Genomic DNA, 18273 nt, shown 5'->3' with positions numbered 1-18273 from the left:
GACAGACAGACAGACAGGCAGACAGACAGGCAGGCAGGCAGGCAGGCAGGCAGACAGGCAGGCAGACAGGCAGACAGGCAGGCAGACAGTCTTCCAGCCAGAGGGTTCAGCCCACCTCCTACCTTAGCAGGCCTAGCAGAGGACCACCCACCACAACATTTCTTTCATACTTCCAGAAATAAAATGGGGCCAAGTTGTTGTGTGTTTTGTTCCCCCCTCCCCCTTTCCCCAAACACTATCACCCACTCTGACGAATGGCAAACAGGTGGACGAATATTTCTCTGGGAAACCTTGTTTATCAAAGCAGGGCCGGGCTCTGGCCAGGGGCCATGGCAGTCTGCCCCACACACACACCCTTGTAATAATAAATGATTTCATTATGTATAGGTTTTTAATGGACGAGCTTGTGTGGCTTCGTAAAAGCAGCGTAAAAGCAGCTCTGAGAGAAATGAGGCCTTTTGTTTCAGCATTCCAGGGTGTTTACATCAAGATCACCGTTTCGGGGGGGGGGGGGGGGGGGGGGGGGGTCTGAAAACAGACACATAAATGTCAGATAAGAGAGGTGTTTATCCTCAGTCCCTCACCCTCCTATACTCCCCCCCCCCCCCCCCCCCCCCCCCCCCCCCCCCCCAAACCCCACTAAGCTCTCGTAGAAGCACACACATTAAGTACTCATTTAAAGACCTTAAAAGAAGTGCCTGTATGATAGACCTCAAAAAGCATTTCTGCTAATGGTGGCTAACTTGCTAGCCACAGTCACTGACGCTACTAACTTATATTCCATTTGTGGGGGAATTTTCACCTGAAACACCTTCAAATAACAAACATCAATTGTTATTTACCACCACCACCACCACCACCAAGCAGCATTATTGTAAATAAAAATAAGAAAAAAGATATAACACACACAGGCAACAGGCTGTATACAGGTCCGGTTCTTGAAAATATACAGAAATATCAGTTGTAAAAATTGCATTAAAAAACGGACCCCTCTGCAACCGACGCAAGCAAGCACACCCTACATATTCCCCAGAAATTGTACCCTCTCTAGTTATTTGTTTTTGTATTGGGTAAATTGGGTAAACACAACGATGGTTCGTTATGAACCTTTGGGTCATGTGACCCGAAGGCAGCACAAGGGTTAAACGCTCATGTTTGCGTCAAGTGATTGTTTTCTTCAGTAAGTAGCTGAGCAATGAGCAGGATAACATACAGCGTGAGAATGGAAACCCTGTCCAGGTGCTGGACCTCCTGGTGCATGATGCCACTGTTTGGTTCTCAGGGCCCTCCTGCTGTACGCCCCTTGTAGTTCTCCCAGCTGCAGCTGGTGTGCACTGCTGTTGTTCCAACAAAACAAATGGATCGTGATGAACAAGTTGGTATCTCCATGGTGTATCTGGCTCTGTCCAGTGTCCAGTGAGCAGTGTCCAGTGTGCAGTGCTACATGACTGTCTGTTTACAGTGTAAGGACTTCTTCAAGGCTGGAAGAGGAATCTACGATGACTTGTGTCGCAGGCTGCCCCTCTACCCCTCTGACTTCACGGACGGTAGGTTGGGGCTTCTCCACCTCCTCCTCTTCATCCTCCTCTTCCTCCTCTACCCGGTGTGACCGGACGTATGTCTCCTCAGGTGTTGTGGGCAGCAACAAGTCCCTGCTGAAGTACATGACCACCGCCATCTTCCTCTACATCGCCATCCTCCTCCCTGCCATCGCTTTTGGCTCCCTCAACGACGAGAGCACGCGTGGCGAGATTGGTAGGGACACACATCATAGACATGCACACCACACATGCATACCACACACACATACACCACACACGCGACTGTGTTCTAAAGGGTCCGTGCTTGCGGTCCCCAGACGTCCAGAAGACCATCGTGGGTCAGAGCATCGGAGGGATCATCTACTCCCTGTTTGCAGGCTCTCCTCTGGTCGTGCCTCTCACCACGGCTCCTTTGGCTATCTACATATCTGGTATGTCTCACACTCTCCCTCACCTTCACCCATCTCTCTCTCTCTTTCTCTCTCTCATCTCTCTTTCTCTCTCTCCATCTCTCTCTCTCTCTCTCCCTCTCTCTCTCTCCCCCTCTCTCTCTCCCCTCCCTCTCTCTCTCTCTCTCTCCCCCTCCCTCTCTCTCTTTCTCTCTCTCTCCCTCTCCCCCTCCCTCTCTCTCTCTCCCTCCCTCACACTCAAGCCTCCGCTCCATCAGATAAATGCCAGTAGTGTTTGGGGATAGTCAGTGGATGGTGTCTGAAACTCAGAGAGGCAGCAGTAGTTCCCCAGGGCTTTGGGAGACCTAGCTGGGAATACACTACAGTAGAGAGGTTTATTTGGCTATTTGTTTATTTACTTATATAGGTCTATAATTATTGTATTTGTTTTGTTTTGAATTTAAGTTGTGTTGACTGCTGGAAGCTGTGGAATGGAGATCCACTAATGGCCAGTGATGCCAAGATGCAGTTTTAATATGGAACTTGTTTATTTGGATGTGGTCTGGTGATGTTTGAAGTCATTGTGATAGGATCGCACTAAGCCCATTCTGGTGGGCCTGATTGGAGACCATTACCAGGAGTGTTTGTCTGAGTAAAACCGTGGTTTGTTTGTGAAATCTTCACTCATCTGGACACAAATACACCAGAGGAAACATCTCATTCATTCATTGGTCTGCCTGTGTCGTCGTTTAGTAGTCTGGCTGCTTTGAAGTCTAAATGAAGTCATCAAATGCTGCAGCTTTTTTTTTTTCTTCACATATTTTTGCATCTTCCCCAGGGTGTCATTTTTCTCTGTCAGAGTGATGTGTTTTTTAGCAGCAGACATGAGGCGTCTTTTTCCCTGCTGATGTGTAGCATCTAGGTTGTTTGGTAGGGCTATAGTGTAGCAAGCACACAGGCAGGCACCATACACCCATATGATTCTGGATGCCCTATACAGAATGAGGAGGAGGAGGGGGGCGAGGGAATCACGCTAGGCTACACCTTCCAAGATGTGATGGTCAGGCTTCTCTGCTGTGTGTGTGTGACCGCGGTGATGTTGCTGTGTGCCTGCAGTGATTCGAGGGATCTGTGATGACTATGATCTGAACTTCACTGCGTTCTACGCGTGCATCGGCCTGTGGAACAGCTTCTTCCTCATCCTGGGAGGAATCTTCAACGCCAGTCTGATCGTCAAGCTCTTCAAGAGGTCAGCCGGTTCGCCTGCAATATCACACAAGCCCCGATCCCACGGGCCTCTGGGACATCACTGGGCACATGTTACTGTGGCATCACTGGGCACATGTTACTGTGACATCACTGAGCACATGTTACTGTGACATCACTGGGCACATGTTACTGTGACATCACTGGGCACATGTTACTGGGACATCACTGGGCACATGTTACTGGGACATCACTGAGCACATGTTACTGTGACATCACTGGGCACATGTTACTGGGACATCACTGAGCACATGTTACTGGGACATCACTGGGCACATGTTACTGTGACATCACTGGGCACATGTTACTGGGACATCACTGAGCACATGTTACTGGGACATCACTGGGCACATGTTACTGGGACATCACTGGGCACATGTTACTGGGACATCACTGGGCACATGTTACTGTGACATCACTGGGCACATGTTACTGTGACATCACTGGGCACATGTTACTGTGACATCACTGGGCACATGTTACTGGGACATCACTGAGCACATGTTACTGGGACATCACTGAGCACATGTTACTGTGACATCACTGGGCACATGTTACTGTGACATCACTGGGCACATGTTACTGGGACATCACTGAGCACATGTTACTGTGACATCACTGGGCACATGTTACTGTGACATCACTGGGCACATGTTACTGGGACATCACTGAGCACATGTTACTGTGACATCACTGGGCACATGTTACTGTGACATCACTGAGCACATGTTACTGGGACATCACTGAGCACATGTTACTGGGACATCACTGAGCACATGTTACTGTGACATCACTGAGGACAAGTCTGGTCATTGTGCCGCTATGACATCACTGACTATAACATCCCTGACCATGTTGCTATGACATCGCTGACCAGATGTCTAGGTATTGGGCTACAATGAAATTACTGACTTTATGTTACTATGACATCACTTACATGTTGCTATGACACACCTGACCACATGTCTAGGTATTTAGCTATTATGACAGCACTGGCTACATCTTACTATAACATCACTGATTAGTGACTACAAATTATTATGACGTCCTTGACAACATATGACATCACTGTCTAGGTCTCTTAAAAAAAAAATATATATATATATATATATATATATATATATATGACAATACAGAAACCCAAAGTGTACCGATACACTGTATTGTAACAGCAGTACACTAAAACATACTCAGAGAAAACAACAATGACAACAACAGAAAAATAATAATGACAGAACAGAGAGGAAAGAATGAATTAACCTTTCACAACCCTGTGGAAGAGACATAAACGTCTATAATTATTTTGGTTATTTTTAACAAAACAAAGAGAATTAAGAAGCGAGTCCATTTTTAGCTTAAAGACATTGAAGACGATGACTGTCCTTGTAGATATTTGTGGAGGACAAATTTGGTTTGCAGAGTAAAAAAGTATTCCACAGGTTCTCATGATAAAAGTTGCAGTAAGAGAATTTAAAATGATAATAATAGTCCTTAATAAACGTTTTTGTCTTCTCACACTCAAAAAAGAGATGCAACATGGTTTCATCTTTGTTGTCACTAAAGGAACAAGCAGAGCTTATGTCAGTATATTTTGCCATATTGACATTCACTGGATACATTTGATGTCAAATTTAGAAGTGAGCCTCCTCTACCTTATTTGTGGTACAGTATTTACTCAGTAACAGCCAAGCTTCTTACCAGTTAATATCCTGAACCAAAGATCCCCAGTAGAATTTCCTTCTAGGTGTTATTCTTTTTCTGAATTGAAAGATCTGGTGAATATGTTGAATCACACTCTGTCTGTCACATCAATCCCATTCAAAAGTAATTGATGCTGTGTTGCATTGTCCATACCAAAAGGGTGACGTTTGATCAGTTGGATTAACCCCTTAGAGATAGCTTGAGTGAGTGAGTTAAATTCCCCAAATGGGACTGGGAGGCCATGACGCGACAGAAATTGTTAATATGTCAGTATAGTGCCAGATCTATCAAACAAAGACTGTTTTATGAGGTGAGAAGTTGTGAATGAAACACAATTTCCATGCAAGAAGACATTGTTGGTGAAATGTGGACAACATGACAGGTAATTTGGTAGGGGCATAGTTAAATTTAAAACAAAAGAAAGACCACCAATCTTATTAAATATATGATTGGGGATAAAAAAAAACATAAGGACTTGGGATGTATAAGACATCTGTAATTTAGGAAGTTTTAGTGTTAGGGTTAGTATAGTCGTTTATTTATTGCTATCTGTATATTTAGGAAGTTCACTTATCTAAGCTCAGCATAGATGTAAATTTGTTCTGTGTACTTATATGTTATGTTATGCCAAGTGCTTGCGTTGTCTTGTCTTAAGAATTTCAGTGCCCAGTCTAACCTTGTGTTGCTCTGTGCACCTGACAAATAAAAGACTTGAACTTGAACTTGATCTCCTGATCCAGCTGACTAAATGAATTAACTGTGCCTGCGATGATGGTGTCATCTGCCAATTGTGCAATTTCAATTTCTCTGTCATAAATCTGTATACCTTTTTAAATTCAAGATTGTCCACATGTTACTAGGACGTCACTGACCTCATGTCATGACATCACTTGACCACATTTCTGGGCATTGTGATGCTGCAGGTCAACCGAGGAGATTATCGCTCTGTTCATCTCCATAGCGTTCGTGGTGGACGCGTTAAAAGGCACCATCAAAAGTAAGCTGCACGTCACCACAACCCCTGACATCTGCTCCTTCTTCTACCTGGCGATATTAGCATGCTGACCTGACGGATCACTGTTGCGATGCTCTCTCCTCAGTCTTTCACAAATACTACCACTCCCCCACGTTGACCAATGGGAGCATGGGGGCCTCCCAGCCGCTGCAGGACAGGTGGGGGCAGCTGGGGGTCAACGTGACGGAGGAGACGACCATCGTGTGCACCCGGGAGAGGCCTGTCCTCTGTCTGCTGCTCATGCTGGGGACCCTGTGGATGGGGTACACCCTGTACCAGTTTAAGAGGAGGTGAGAGGGAGGGGGGAGGAGGTAGGATGGGGTACAACCTGTACCAGTTTAATAGGAGGTTAGAGGGAAGAGGTAGGATGGGGTACAACCTGTACCAGTTTAAGAGGAGGTGAGAGGGAGGGGGGAGGAGGGAGGATGGGGTACACCCTGTACCAGTTTAAGAGGAGGTGAGAGGGGGTAGGATGTATGGGGTAGGAGTTGTAAAGTAGGACACAGAGGGTAGGAGGTAGGAGGGAGGACGCAAGTGGTAAAAGGCAGGGGGAAGGAGGTAGGTTGTAGGGGGTAAAAGGAAAGGGGAAGGAGGTAGCGTAGGACACAGAGGGTAGGAGGGAGGATGCAGGGTACACAGAGAAGATTAGTGTGCAGAACATCGTACTGAGACTGACCTAGAAGAACCCCTGTCAGACATAGCACGAGGTATCATTAAGGCTTTACAGCATACACTGATTTAATAAACGTATAAACAATTCCCTCTCTGATTGTTTTTGTGTAATCAAATCATTGTGGCTCCGATTAAATTGTGTTAAGAAAACTGGACTCTTAAGTAAGTAGTGTCAGAATTGCAGTCATTGTCCTTGTCCAAAGTAATTGTATTTTCCCCTCTGTCTCTCCCCCCTCTCTCTCCCTGTCCCTGTCTTTCTCTCTCTGTCTCAGTCCGTTCCTGCATGTGAAGGTGAGGGAGATGCTGTCAGACTGTGCCTTGCCCATCTCCATCCTGCTGTGCTCCTTTATAGGATCCTACCTGTTCAACGACATAGAGCGTCAGTAGTCTTCCTCTGTTTCCTCCTCCTCCTCCTCTCGGTCTTCCATCCTCTGTCTCTCGACGCCATCAGTTCTCCATAGGGCTTATGTGAGTGTTTATGTTTCACAGTTCCAGTGTTCAACTTTAAAAACACCCCCATGTTCAACCTGGCTCCGTTTGAGAAGCTGTCGGCCATCAACGTTCTGAGTGCCATGGGTCTGGGCCTGCTCCTCGCCATCCTCATCTTCATCGACCAGACCATCGTGGTGTCGCTGACCAATGCACCGGAGAACCGGTAGGAGTGCTTCTGAAACTCGGGGAGGGGTCAAGGGAGGTCGGGGGAGGGCAGGGGGGGGGGGCAGGGGGGAGAATGACAGCTGCTGTCATGTTGCTGACAGAAGGCTGTAGCCATGGCTTCGGTGCCGCGACATCCTGAAGGTCTGCATGTCCTTTCATGTGGAGGTTGTTTAAGACTTGAGGCTTTTGTTGTGTGTGTGTGTCCTACTTGTGCATGCGCACTGTATACGAAAAGAGAAAAGAGAACAATTACTAAAGTAACACACAACCTTGGGGGAGGGACATTCTTTAAATGTGTCTGTGTGTGCACCGGTGAGTGTACGCGTCCGTGCGTGCAAGATTAATGCATAGAAGTGCGTGCAGAATGGTGTGTTTGTGAGAGAGAGAAAGGAGTGCGTGTTCATTCTGCATATGTGTAGAAGCTGGTATAAAAACTGTGTCTGTGTGTGTATGTATCTGTGTGTGTGTGCGCAGGCTGCTGAAAGGCACAGCGTACCACTGGGACCTGATGCTCTCAGGACTCATCAACATGCTGATGTCGGTGCTGGGGTTGCCATGGATGCATGCCGCCTTCCCCCACTCCCCCCTGCATGTGCGGCAGCTGGCCGTGGTGGAGCAACACGTGGAGGGAGGACACCTTTACGAGACGTGAGACACCGGCACCTCAGCTACACGTTTGCTCCTCTCTCTGTCTCTCTCTCTCTCCTCCTCTCTCTGTCTCTCCGCTCTCTCTCTCTCTCCTGCTTGTCTGCTCCTCTCTCTGTCTCTCTCTCTCTCCTCCTCTCTCTGTCTCTCTGCTCTCTCTCTCTCTCTCCTGCTTTTCTGCTCCTCTGTCACTATCCTCTCTCTCCTTCTCCTCCTCCTCTTCCTGTCTGTGTCTCTCCTCCTTTTCCTCATGCAAAGCAACAACAAATGTGGATGGATGGATATAAATGTAGCGATAGATTGATGGACGGATGATAGGCTGGATGGCTGGGTAGCGTGTGTCCCTGAGTGTGTCCCCCCTCACCAGCGTGCCTCCACAGCATCGTCCAGGTGAAGGAGACCAGGCTGACGTCGCTGGCGGCCAACATCTTCATCGGCGTGTCTGTGTTCCTGCTGCCCGTGCCCCTGCAGTGGATCCCCAAGCCGGTGCTGTATGGCCTCTTCCTCTACATCGCCCTCACCTCCATTGACGGGAACCAGATGTGTGACCGCATGGCTCTCTTGTTGAAGGAACAGGTGGGGGGGAGAAAGCACCTGACTACACCTGACCACAACACACCTGACCCCAACACACCACACCTGACCACACCACACCACACCTGACCCCAACACACCACACCTGACCCCAACACACCACACCTGACCACACCACACCACACCTGACCACACCACACCACACCTGACCACAACACACCTGACCCCAACACACCACACCTGACCACACCACACCACACCTGACCCCAACACACCACACCTGACCCCAACACACCACACCTGACCCCAACACACCACACCTGACCACAACACACCACACCTGATGAAATCAAAGAGGGATTTACACATAGGCGTACATGATATAAGCGCTTTCAGTAGGCCTACATATATCCTCATAAGTGTCTATGAATTCGTATCGATTAGATACTCTTTGGCCTTGTTTTTATACTTATTCTGAAATAGTTGATATTATTTTCGCTAGCAAGATCTCATTTGATGATTAATTTCCATTAAGCCTACTGCCAGCGGGCACATTTAAAGAAATGTGATCTGATTGATTGGGGTAATAAGGCACTAAAGATGAGCCTATGCATTTTACCAAATTACGCATAGTTTATCGGCAATTTATTTGCCAAGCTGCCTGTCTTGCTCTGGCAGCGGCCATGATAAGATGCTTATTGTCTTCGTAGAGACTCATAATATTGCTCAGATGGTGAGAATATCACCGCTCTCTTTCGTCTTTTCCGCCATCATATCGTTAGAAAATCACGGTTTTGGTGATCGACCTTTCCTGCCTTTTGAAGTAGGACGTGCTCGTGCACTTGCCCTGATAAATTCAGCCTGATTGAAATTAACCACATGATTTGGATGCGGATCAGCCGTCGACGAACCGATATTTGCGGTTCTCAGTTAGCTCGCTAATGTTAACGGGCTAATGGGACTATTGATTAACTTAGCTTCAACCCTTACGACGAACGGGCCCCTGACCACAACACACCACACCACACCTGACCACAACACACCACACCTGACCACAACCCACCACACCTGACCACAACACATCACACCTGACCACAACCCACCACACCTGACCACAACACATCACACCTGACCACAACCCACCACACCTGACCACACCACACCACACCTGACAGCAACACACCTGACCACAAGTTATTGTGTATATGAGTCTTCTCTTCAGCTTCTCTCTCTGTCCCCCCCACACACCAGACCTCCTACCCCCCCACCCACTACATCCGCAAGGTCCCCCAGAGAAAGATCCACTACTTCACCTTCCTGCAGATGGTGCAGCTGCTGGTGCTGTGTGCGTTTGGCATGTACCCACTGCCCTACACCAAGATGATCTTCCCTGTGCTCATGGCCCTGCTCATTCCCATCAGGTACTGGGGGCCCACTGCATCCTTACAGGCCACAGACCTATACCATGGAGCACGTTCAACAGAGCCAGGATATCTCTTTGTTAGCTGGCTACACTAAGCCTGACTCCCACAATCAGACATCAGAGGTGTCACCACGGTGGTTATCAACTCGTTAACTCAACACAGGTTTTCCCAGTCTAGCTATGAGCGCGTTCACGTAAAAGGGGCGATGTTTGCTCCATATGACCAATCTCAAACATTGCCTCTTTTATACAAGATGCGAAAACGATAATAATAAACAAATAAGAAGAATGAAAAATATATAATCTAGGCTAAAATCAACACGATTGCTTCTCCCACAGGGAGGAAAGAAAATCTGGCGGAAAGTTGCCGATTGTGGGAATGCATAAATGAGTGGGCTGATCAATATCACTGCCCCATCATTAATGCAGGAGTACATCTGACAGTCATGTGTATTTCCCACATGTATTCTGATGGTGTGTAAGACCATTTTTACCTCATTCTTCTAGCTAAAGCCCTGGCTGTGTTAAACGGTCTTGGAAGCGAATAAAGAACAAATATAAAACATAGTTCAACCCTGAAAGTAGGCTTACTTGGCAATCTTATAAGGTTATGAGCTCATAAGGCTCAAGAAGCTGACACTGATTTCCTCCACTGAGAATCTATATCTTTCATATAGGCTAGATTCTCGTCAGAGGAAGCCCAAAGGGTATTTTCGGACTCTAAAAACTAATCTTCCTAAGAGACCCACTCCAGAATGTGAGCACCAAGGTCACAGGACCTTCTAGGAACGATGATGCAATTTTCTAACAGAATTGATTGGTCAGTAAGCGGTGCTTTCATACGTGTTGATCAGTTATCTTGAACATAATTTGCTCTCGAGAAGCAGAAGTTACCATGGTGATGAGACAAGTGAACCACCGTCGCGACACCAAAATCCAAGGGTTACACCTGAAGTTACCTCACTAACCCCAAATCCTTCAGAGTAGTGCAGAACTCTAATCTCACCTGCAGGGTGGTACAGGCCTCTAATCTCACCTGCAGGGTGGTACAGGCCTCTAATCTCACCTGCCGGGTAGTACAGGCTTTTAATCTCACCTGAAGGCTAGTACAGGCCTCTATTTTCACCTGAAGGCTAGTATAGGCCTCTATTTTCACCTGAAGGCTAGTACAGGCCTCTATTTTCACCTGAAGGCTAGTACAGGCCTCTATTTTCACCTGAAGGCTAGTACAGGCCTCTAATCTCACCTGCAGGATGGTACAGGCCTTTAATCTCACCTGCAGGGTGGTACAGAACTCTAATCTCACTTGCAGGGTGGTACAGGCCTTTAATCTCACCTGCAGGGTTGTACAGGCCTCTAATCTCACCTGCAGGGTGGTACAGGCCTTTAATCTCACCTGCAGGGTGGTACAGGCCTTTAATCTCACCTGCAGGGTGGTACAGGCCTTTAATCTCACCTGCCGGTAGTAAAGGCCTCTAATCTCACCTGCCGGGTAGTACAGGCCTCTGGGAATTAACCTCCTGCAGCTAACAGTCTTGTCTCGTTTTTCTCCACAGGAACTGTGTGCTTCCTCACATCATTCAGGCCAAATACCTGGATATTATGGACGCCCAACACATGTAGCTAGATAGAGACTGTGGGGAACAGACACCTGGGATTTGTATTTTTAAATGCAGGTAAATAGAGACTGTTTAATTTTGTAATAGAATAGAACATCCATGGTGGTGCAGCACTGAAGACAGGAAGAGGGGGGGGGGAGCGGAGAGCAGAGGAGGTGGAGCAGAGGAAGAGGAAGGAGTTAAAGAGAGAAGGAAAGGAGGCAGAGGAGACTAGCAGAAGACTGCAGAGCAGCCAGAGTGGTTTCTGGCTCCCTGGCGCTCACGCAGCCTTGTGGTCTTCACCTGGCGATGTTCACGTCCCTTCAGACGTTAGGGTTGCCACGACTGGCATGGAGGCAGCAGGATGTGCCGCTCATTTCAGTTCGATTCCTGTTGATTTTGGGGGGTAGCAACGTTCACAATGAGAAGATAATACAATGTTATTTTTCCCCTCCTTTCTTTCTCTCTCTCTCTTTCTCACACCAAGCATCACATTATGGTGGAGGATAAGCAATCACCCCAAATATCTAATGCTTAATACATTCCACTGAACTATAAGAAAATATGTCAGACCAAATTTGATCTAGTTAAATAATGTACATTATGCCGATTTACACAAATATTTTAGCAATTTAAATAGATATTTATTTCTCATAATGTGTTTGTCCTTAAGATGAAAGGGGCATATCAAATCAACAGTAAAGTTTTTACTTTGTTCATTTGGAAATAATTATATTATTGTTTATGAATAATATAATATTTTCCCTCATTTTGTTTCCCAACTTGATCTATGTGTCTGTCTGAATATCTTTCTTACATAGGGCTTTGTGTTAGTGTTTACTTAAAATCCTTCCAACCATATCAAGGTTCGGGCTCAGACCTCCTGGTGAAGCTTGTTTGGTCGTTCAAACACAAAAGTTGTGCGTGTCTGTTTTAGCCCTGTTTTAAGTAAACCTGTTTATGATCAGATTAGTGCTTGCAAAACTCGTCATATAATCCAGATGTCATGAGAAGTTATCTTAGTAACAAAAAAAAGATGTTTTCTATACTATACACACTTGCACTCTTGTTTGCTAAAGAACTGGATTTTTGATATACAGCCATCGTAGTGACATCTAGTGATGACATGTTATCCTAACAAGGCATGTACAAAGAAGAAGTTTATAATGCTGCAAGTCCTGCAAGAGACAACTCACTCACGACACTGTCCTACCGTGATCGTGAATCCAGCAATACTGTTAGTCTAAATGCATCCCAAATGCATCCAATCCCAACCGCGGCTGTCCCAGTCTCAGGCTGTCCCACTGTGCACCACTGCAGACCTGCAGGTGGCAGGATGATGCTATAAGCGAGTTCATACCAATGGTACAAGTTACATTCCATTCTTAGCGATCATTCATTTGAGCATGTAAGGGAGAATAACATGTTTTATTACTGTGGTTATAGTTCCCTGAAGAATGGCAGCTTCCCAGGCAGTTGACTGTGTTTTAATGATGTAACAAAGATCTCAGTTTCAAGTCAAGTATAAATAAATGGCTCATTAGGCACCCAAGGTAGTAGGCTACAGGAAAGAGCTGAACACATTTCCATAATCCCCTGACTAATCCTTAACACAGCGCTGGTGAGAGATATATGTATTAGGCTACGTAAATAATATGTAGGCCTACAGTTTGCCATTCAAACTTTAGTTTTTTTCGATTATACACACGGTCCATGACAAGGTATTCGTTTCTAACTTTGTACCAGATCTGAGCCAGTAGGCTACTATATTATTCTTATATGGCAGTAGGCTGTTGTTGTTGTTCCTTGAAATCTTTAAGGCTCCTCATTTCAATTGCAGTCAACTCCCTCAGATTGAGTCAAGATTTGTATCTGTTTGTGAAACCTTACACCTCCCAATTTGAGTTGTTGAGGTTACTTACTGTGGTGTTTTACTATTATATACTTTTTCTAATCATGAATGTATAATTTGTGGATTTTTATATAGCATATATAGAATAATTTAGGTGTGAAACAGATCTGTAATTTTGTCAAAAAGATCAGCTATATTTGTAAGCTGTAAAATGTTAAAAGATGATAAACGTTTATCAAACAGAATGTGTTCGTTTACTATGGTATATACTGTACACTGAAAAAGAGATCTTAAGCTGTTTGCCAAATAAAGAGTAATAGTGATGATTACTACGGTAGTCCCTTGAACTTTTGTTGAGATTTTAAAACGTCAACGTTAAGAAATTGTTCTGAACGTAGCTCTAATGCGCACCCAACTGATTCGCAGATATCCAAATCATGTGCAGATTACGATGCTGACTGTACTCGGTATATAGTTTAGTTGACTGCTAGCAGGAACACAACTACGAACTCGCTATGTTTAGCAACACTCATCCGTAAAGTAAATGGCATTGGGAGGCTGCGGACCTTCTCATGTTCATGTTACGACTGCAGAGGTGGGTCGGCTCTGGTCACACCCACGCTGGGCTGTTTTCCGCCTCTTCGGGGAGGAAGTATCCCCAGAATCTAGAGGCTGTGAAGCACGTGCGATTGTTGACGGGGCTTAGTGACTCGGTGGTCATGGCAGAAGAGGCTAAGAAACTGGCCGGGTACGCCGCGGTGGACAACCATGTGCAGGTGAGAAACGTGAGGGTATAGCTTAATGACTAGATGCATGTACTCTGCGGCCATCGCTATGTAATGTTTGTGAGATGGGTTTCTCAGATAGCTAATAATCTGCAAGGCAGCAGTACGGGAGCGCTAGCTAGCTAGCTCGCTAACTAACGATAATTAGGAACGTCCAGCATCTGCGAAATGACTTTGTACTACAGAGCAAAACTGGTATAATACAAAATAAAAGTATGCAGATGAGGACTCTACAGTTTACGATTAAGCGCAGTGCAGTTCTTATCCGTTATCCCTTACGGATACGTTGTAGTGTAGCTCGCTAAGTTAACCTTACTCAACCTTTCTAACTCTGCCATCACCTAGCTACTAATGTGGTTTTAACGTTACGTAAGTGATTTAAGAGATCTCCTTTTCAAGACTAAGATTGTTTATTGTGAATTGCGTGAACCTGATGACCAAATAATTCTTTAGCAAGCTGTCAAGCAACCAACGTTTTCAGGAAGAAGCATCTGGTGTAATCAAGTGTCTTTCATTGTCATTAAAACCTGCTGCATATCACTTCTTGGGATAAATGCGAATTTGTCCGTTCTTATCACAAATGTTATTGTCACACGGTGCATGGTAGCAGATATATTTCCGACGGTGCCTTGTTATTTTGCACTTATCATACGTCAACTACCGATATAATGTTAGAACTATGCACGGCTGATCCTTGAATTTTTACTGTACTTGTAACTACGTAACTACAGAGCTGTGTATTTGTGTGTTTTGTTTTGTGTGGTTTCATTTTCAAATTTACGTTCTCTTTCCTCATTTAGAACAACCAGGTGTTGGGAGTGGGCAGTGGATCCACCATCGTCTATGCAGTGGACAGATTAGGTGAGGACTGCTCAGGCTTCTTTGTGGGGATACATGTGTCCATGTACAAACTACAGATCATCGTGATTTCTGAAGTGTGTGGATGATTTCTGCATTTAACTTCAGGAATAATTAATTTATATCTAATCGCGTGTTTCAAGTGTGAAAAGGAGGATATGATGCGATGTTCTGTGACAATCATATATTCTGGATGGGGATGTTCATATGTGAAGTATGTTCTGGATGGGGACGTTATAATGTTAAGTACGATGTTGCAACGTTGTTTCAGCGGAAAGAGTTCGTCAGGAGAAACTCAACATAGTGTGTGTCCCCACTTCTTTCCAGGTGAGTTAATCACTCCAGGGTTAGGGTTCTATCAGTAAAGGTTAGGGTTCTATCACTAGAGGCTAGGGTTCTATCACTAGAGGTTAGGGTTCTATCACTACAGGATTAGGGTTCTATCACTAGAGGGTTGGGGTTCCATCAGTAAAGGTTAGGGTTCTATCACTAGAGGTTAGGGTTCTATCTTTGTTTTGTGTGTGTGTCAGTAAGGCTGTGTGTGTCAGTAAGGCTGTGTGGATCTCCTCTTAGGCTCGTCAGCTCATCCTGCAGCATGGCCTCCCTCTCTCAGACCTGGACCGCCACCCAGAGGTACTGGAGCCTAATCATCCATACTGTCTAGTGTCTACTACACTCTGTCCATACTGTCTACTACACTCTTTCCATGCTGTCTACTACACTCTATTCATACTGTCTACTACACACCACCACCCACTGTTGTCTGCTCTCTACTACTGCTATCTGCTGTAGACTATGCACTCTACTATCTATTTGACATGTTGATGTGCGTCAGCAGTATCTGGTGGTCCGTTGTGTGCTGGCCTGATAAGTTGTCTCTGTTTCACTCCCCTCCTCCTCTTCACCTTCCCCATCCCCCTCCTCCATCCCTCTCCCTGTTCCTCCTCCCCCCCAGCTGGATGTAGCGATAGACGGGGCAGATGAAGTGGACTCTGCCCTCACCCTGATTAAAGGAGGAGGGTAGGTGTGGTCAGCCTGTCTGCCTTCCAAATCCCAGAACAACACAGCAGTCTCTCACGCTCCTCTCCTCCTCACGCTCCTCTCTCCATCTTTCCTTCTCACACTCCTCCCCGTCTTCCCCTCTTCATAATAGGGGCTGTTTGGCGCAGGAGAAGATAGTGGCAGGATGTGCTAAACATTTCATTGTCATCGCTGACTACAGGTGTGTGTGTGTGTATTTGACAGAGAGTTGAAATACTAAGACATTAACTAGATGTGGCTTGGAATGTGAGGTTAATGTGTGTCTCTCTCCGTGTGTGTCTCCATGCGTGTGTTTCTCCCTGCATGTGTGTGTCTCTCTCTGTGTCTATTTGTGTGTGTGTGTGTCTCTGCATGTGTCCCTGTGTGTGTGCCAGGAAGGACTCCAAGTGTCTGGGTCAGCAGTGGAAGAAGGGCGTCCCCATTGAGGTGCTGCCTGTAGCCTATGTCCCCGTGTCCAGGACCATTGCTCAGCGCTTCGGAGGGGAGGCCGTCCTGAGGATGGCCGTCAGCAAGGCAGTGAGCTCTTTTTCTCCCCTATCTCTGTTTCTCTCTCTGTCTCTCTATCGCTCTCTCTCTTTTTCTCTCTCTCTCTTTCTCTCTTTTCCTTTCTCTCTTCCTCTCGCTCCCTCGTTTTCTCTCTCCCCATTCCTCCCTGCCTGCCTGGTTTCTGCTCCTGTCCATGGCTGGGCGTGTGTTGTTTGCTATTGCTTGTCCTTGTCCTCTTGGTGTTTGCTACAGTCTGTCAGGGTCGCACTGTAACTATAAAGTTCAGACCAGGGAGAGGGAGGGAGGGGGGAAAGCACACCGAATGTTACCCCGTGCTACATATTAAAATATCCCAGAGCTCTGGTTGACCACTGAGGGTTGGACCTGACTAGAACTGGGTTACTGGATACGGGGCTGAGCGTGTTCTCAGCAGGGTTCTGTGTTCTGTCCCAGGGCCCCGTGGTGACAGACAACAGCAACTTCATCCTGGACTGGAAGTTTGAGCACGCCCAGAACTGGAAGGAGGTCAATACGGCCATCAAGATGATCCCAGGTGAGGTCAGGGGTCAGACGGGCTGTTCCCTGCGTGTCCCGCTGTAAGAGGACCAGGATCTGCTCTTTCATTCTCCTAACTGATCACTTGCTATGTTGTCCCTCCCTGCCTGCCTCCCTCTCTCCCTCCCCCAGGTGTGGTGGAGACGGGGCTCTTTGTGGGCATGGCTGAGAGGGTGTACTTTGGGATGGAGGACGGGAGTGTGAAGACCAGAGACCCTCCAGTTAACTGAGTTGTCCAGAGCATCCGAACCTCCTCCTCCACAGGAGCAGCCCAGTCGGCTGCAGGACCTCAGAGGACCTCCCCCTTCCCCGAGCGGTACTCTGAATGTCTGAACCTCTGTGCCTGTCTGCTTGCATGTGGTTTCTTTGTGTGCAAGCTGTTGCTGGAGGCCTTGTCATGGCCAAACCTGTTTCAACACCATACAAAATAAGCAACCTTTCTCAAGTTTGGGTGTTGTAGAAAGACAGTGGTTTGTCTTTGACGACAGAGTTGCAGATTACAACCCTTGTTCATAATTAACTTGATGTGTTAGCCTCAGGCACACAACCATGACACACAATGCCTTATTTTTGTTTCATATCGTAGCTTCCAAGAAATTTAAGATTGTGGTTTTGTCACTTCAATTTTTGAGGATGTTTTATGATTTTGCACCAGCGTTTTGTTAAGTTTCTCCTACCAATTCAACTGTGATGATTTGAGATTGTAGTATGAGATTGAGCTGCTGTACACTGGTTTGTGTTGCAGCTAAATACAGGACCAAATAAATAACCATGAAGACTGTTGGTTTGTGGTGTTTTCCCTTGTGATTCTTAAAGCACCATTAACACGTTCTCACCTTGGTGTCAGAGGATTGTGTTGCTATGCTCACTGAATTTGTGCTTCTGTATAAGAAATGTACCTACTTTCCATTAGGGGGCGCCAAGTCTATCATAAATCGTCGTGTGGTGGATCTGATTGTGTTTATGAAGTTATCCATTGCAAAATAATCAGAGCAGATCCAGTAGTGGGGATTTTCAGCCCCCCCCCCTCCCCCTCCCAAACAAGTATAACGATAGTAAACAGTGAAAATGATATGCTGTCAGTTAATAGTACTACCAAGGTTTTGGCCCAATGCAACGTAACTGTTTACCCTTCAGAAACCGGGGCGTTTTCGCATAATATATTTCGTCGGTAGACTGTGGCTGACTTACTTTACTTATAATGTCTTGTTATACAATACAGAAAGTGTCAGTTACTCGTGACATTCTCCGGAAC

At 46.2% G+C, this 18273-nt stretch overlaps 2 protein-coding genes across 2 annotated transcripts in view; both read left to right on the top strand.

Moving 5' to 3' along the window:
- slc4a11 (solute carrier family 4 member 11) overlaps positions 1 to 13622 on the top strand; it is a 34486-nt gene extending 20864 nt beyond the window's left edge. The window contains exons 9-20 of the mRNA XM_047050473.1: positions 1463 to 1547; positions 1630 to 1755; positions 1859 to 1972; positions 3047 to 3179; positions 5821 to 5894; positions 5998 to 6202; positions 6857 to 6963; positions 7074 to 7239; positions 7716 to 7889; positions 8267 to 8462; positions 9672 to 9841; positions 11400 to 13622. Coding sequence (XP_046906429.1) covers positions 1463 to 1547; positions 1630 to 1755; positions 1859 to 1972; positions 3047 to 3179; positions 5821 to 5894; positions 5998 to 6202; positions 6857 to 6963; positions 7074 to 7239; positions 7716 to 7889; positions 8267 to 8462; positions 9672 to 9841; positions 11400 to 11466 — 1617 coding nt within the window. The 3' untranslated portion in view covers positions 11467 to 13622. The remainder of the gene's footprint in view (positions 1 to 1462; positions 1548 to 1629; positions 1756 to 1858; positions 1973 to 3046; positions 3180 to 5820; positions 5895 to 5997; positions 6203 to 6856; positions 6964 to 7073; positions 7240 to 7715; positions 7890 to 8266; positions 8463 to 9671; positions 9842 to 11399) is intronic.
- A 166-nt stretch (positions 13623 to 13788) lies between these two features.
- rpia (ribose 5-phosphate isomerase A (ribose 5-phosphate epimerase)) lies at positions 13789 to 17801 on the top strand. Its single transcript, XM_047014806.1, has 9 exons — positions 13789 to 14069; positions 14879 to 14939; positions 15208 to 15263; positions 15510 to 15569; positions 15892 to 15956; positions 16090 to 16158; positions 16352 to 16493; positions 16917 to 17016; positions 17151 to 17801. The coding sequence occupies exons 1-9, from the start codon at positions 13866 to 13868 to the stop codon at positions 17246 to 17248; spliced, it is 855 nt and encodes a 284-aa protein (XP_046870762.1). The 5' UTR covers positions 13789 to 13865; the 3' UTR covers positions 17249 to 17801.
- Positions 17802 to 18273: the final 472 nt, after the last annotated feature.

This window comes from Hypomesus transpacificus, chromosome 3 (assembly GCF_021917145.1).
Source record: "Hypomesus transpacificus isolate Combined female chromosome 3, fHypTra1, whole genome shotgun sequence".
NCBI classification, from domain to species: Eukaryota; Metazoa; Chordata; class Actinopteri; order Osmeriformes; family Osmeridae; genus Hypomesus; species Hypomesus transpacificus.
This window is presented reverse-complemented; position numbering and strand designations above follow the sequence as displayed.